A 2,357-nucleotide genomic window follows, 5' to 3' on the forward strand; every position below is an offset into this window, starting at 1 on the left:
CTCCCCAACCTCAACCGTGGGGCCCTTCGCGCCGTGACCGTCCCCGAGCCCCACCCCTGGGCGGGGGCAGCCTCCCAGGGAGACCGGCCACGCACTGTCTAGAAGCCGCCCGTCCCACCTGCTCTGCATAGCCAGCAAGCAGCCCCCATGCCTGCACACAGCCCGTCCGACGACACAGCGAGCCACAAGCAGGACCCCGGCCCCGCAGGAGACCCGGCCCCGCCACTGCCCCCCCCCCAAGTGAGCGACACACACAGCCTCCAGCCTCCCTCCGTTTCCTCCTACGGCCCCAGGAGGGGCCTCCTCCACACGCCCCCTCAACGCTGCCACTCGGGGAGTGGGAGGAGACTGGGGGGACAGACGAGGATGAGCATACAGCAAGCGCTCAATAAATGCAACATAGTCCAGACATACAGAAGACCTTCAGCTTCTCCTCTTTTGCCCCAAGCCCCACCACTCCCTACTGCCGCTCATACTTCGGCTTGTCTGTGATCCCCAGCTGGTGGAGATTTTGCCTGTCTAGAAAGTTCTCGAATGTTCTTTGATCTTTAAGGGCCACAAAGGAGTTACGGACTCACACGGCTCCCCACCCGAGCCTCGGTTTTCTGCCTCTTCTACAAGGGCAAGTGGGCCTACCCGTGGCTACAGAAAACAAGGCAGGAGGACCCTGCCTGCCAGCAGCAGTAGTCACCTCCCCCCGCCCCTCCTACCGTGTTCTTCCTGGGCTGACAGGAGGGGGGCCGTTTCCCGGGGCCCCCAGAGCCTGGCCTTGCCGCCCTGCGGGGCCAGCCCTCCCTGACCCAGGAAAGGGCAGCCCAGGGTGGGGAGGGGGAGCCAGCACCCCATGAGCCAGCCTCAGGTGCCTCCCCCGCCCCAGCAGCTCCTGGTCCCCGGGAACAGGAACACCTGGGACTGCAGCCAGTCATGCCCAGCAGCACCCCGCGGCCGCCTCCTCCAGGGGTGCTCTGAGCTGACTCTCTCGGCCCAGAAGGCCAGGCCTATCGCTCCCAAGCACCCAGCGTTCAGGGCGCCCCCTGACGCGTGGGCTGCGGGCCCAACCTTGCGACCGCTGAGTTTTCCACACCAGCTGCCGGTTCTCGAGCCCGAAAGTCCACACACTCTTCCGGAAAAGCCAGACAGTAACTATCTCAGGCTTTCCAGGCCACTGGCACGCGTCACGGCTGCCATGACAACATGTCCATGCGTGGGCATGGCTGTGTTCCAATAAAACTTTATTCACACACACACACACACACACACACACACTCACACACACAACCGGAGAGGGTTTCCCAGAGCCGCGCGTGAAGGGGACCCGCCCGACGGGGCCGGCGGGGAGCAAGCACTTACTCACGACCGCCACCCGCCGCAGGGACGCCGGCCAGGCCAGGGGCGCCCGCGCGCACAGCAAGCTGGGACCCCGGGCACCAGCACCCCACGCTCACCTGGCTCTTGCCGCGGCGCCGGTAGCTCCGCCTCACCAGGCTCTTGTAGTTCTCATTCTTCTTGGTCAGGTAGTAGTAGAGGACGCACTCGGCCACCGTCTGCGGCGGACAGGGGAGGCGCTGAGGAGGGCCTGGCTGGTGGCCTGTCACCTCAGGCGGGCCCACAGCTGCGAGGCCACTTCCCGCGCGGCCATCTCTTTCCCCCGGGGAACGGCCAAGGGACAGGCGGGCCCGGAGTCGCCCTCGGACACAAGCGGCTGGTACTACCCGGACCCCCTCCCACGGCCAGGAAGCCCGAGGCCTCAGGGAGGTGGGAGGGTAGAAGCCCCAGCTCGAAGAGAGGCCACTTGGGGCACTGCGGACCACCCTGGGCCCGGGCCCACACGTGGCTCCGCCCAGCCCCCCATGACAGCCCCTCCCCCACCCGGGGCCTCCTCCAAGGCCCAGAGACCTCGTGGGCGCAAGTGGAGGGCGCCATGCTGCAGGGAGCTCCGTCCACTCCCACCCAGAGCCCTCGGGCTGGGGGCAGGGCGGGGCCGTGCGTCTGATGGAGATGGACCTGCAGGCCCCGCATCTGGCCTGGCCCGAGAGACTGAGAGGCAGACGGACGGCAGAGGGACCTGGAGAGGCCGCCGTCCAGCCCCTGCGAGCTCTCTGCTCCCGCCTACGCACCCCATGCTGGGACGCCAGTGCGTCATGCCAGAGCCTGACCCCAGCCGGCGAGGGCATGCGGGCGCCTCTGAGGAGCTGGCGGGAGAGCCAGTGGGCACTCGGGGAGGGGGAGGCCCGTCCTGGGGCATCCCTGGGTCCCAGTAACCTGGCGCTCCTTCCCCAGGACCCCGAGCCAGGAGGGGCCTGCGCTGACCTCCAGGAGGCGGAGGCGGGAGGAAGGGGGGAGAGGAGGGAGGAGGG

At 67.8% G+C, this 2,357-nt stretch overlaps 1 protein-coding gene across 1 annotated transcript in view; it reads right to left on the reverse strand.

Annotated features, from left to right (window-relative positions):
- The window catches only part of LOC103251004 (nuclear receptor corepressor 2-like), a gene marked incomplete at both ends in the record, with an annotated part of 64,044 nt that extends 62,500 nt beyond the window's left edge, over positions 1 to 1,544 (reverse strand). The window contains 2 exon segments of the mRNA XM_021708342.1: positions 1,060 to 1,120; positions 1,446 to 1,544. Of these exon segments, the coding sequence (XP_021564017.1) occupies positions 1,060 to 1,120; positions 1,446 to 1,544 (160 nt within the window).
- Positions 1,545 to 2,357: the final 813 nt, after the last annotated feature.

Source organism: Carlito syrichta, unplaced genomic scaffold (genome assembly GCF_000164805.1).
Source record: "Carlito syrichta isolate Samal-C Ts95f unplaced genomic scaffold, Tarsius_syrichta-2.0.1 Scaffold135813, whole genome shotgun sequence".
Taxonomy (NCBI): Eukaryota; Metazoa; Chordata; class Mammalia; order Primates; family Tarsiidae; genus Carlito; species Carlito syrichta.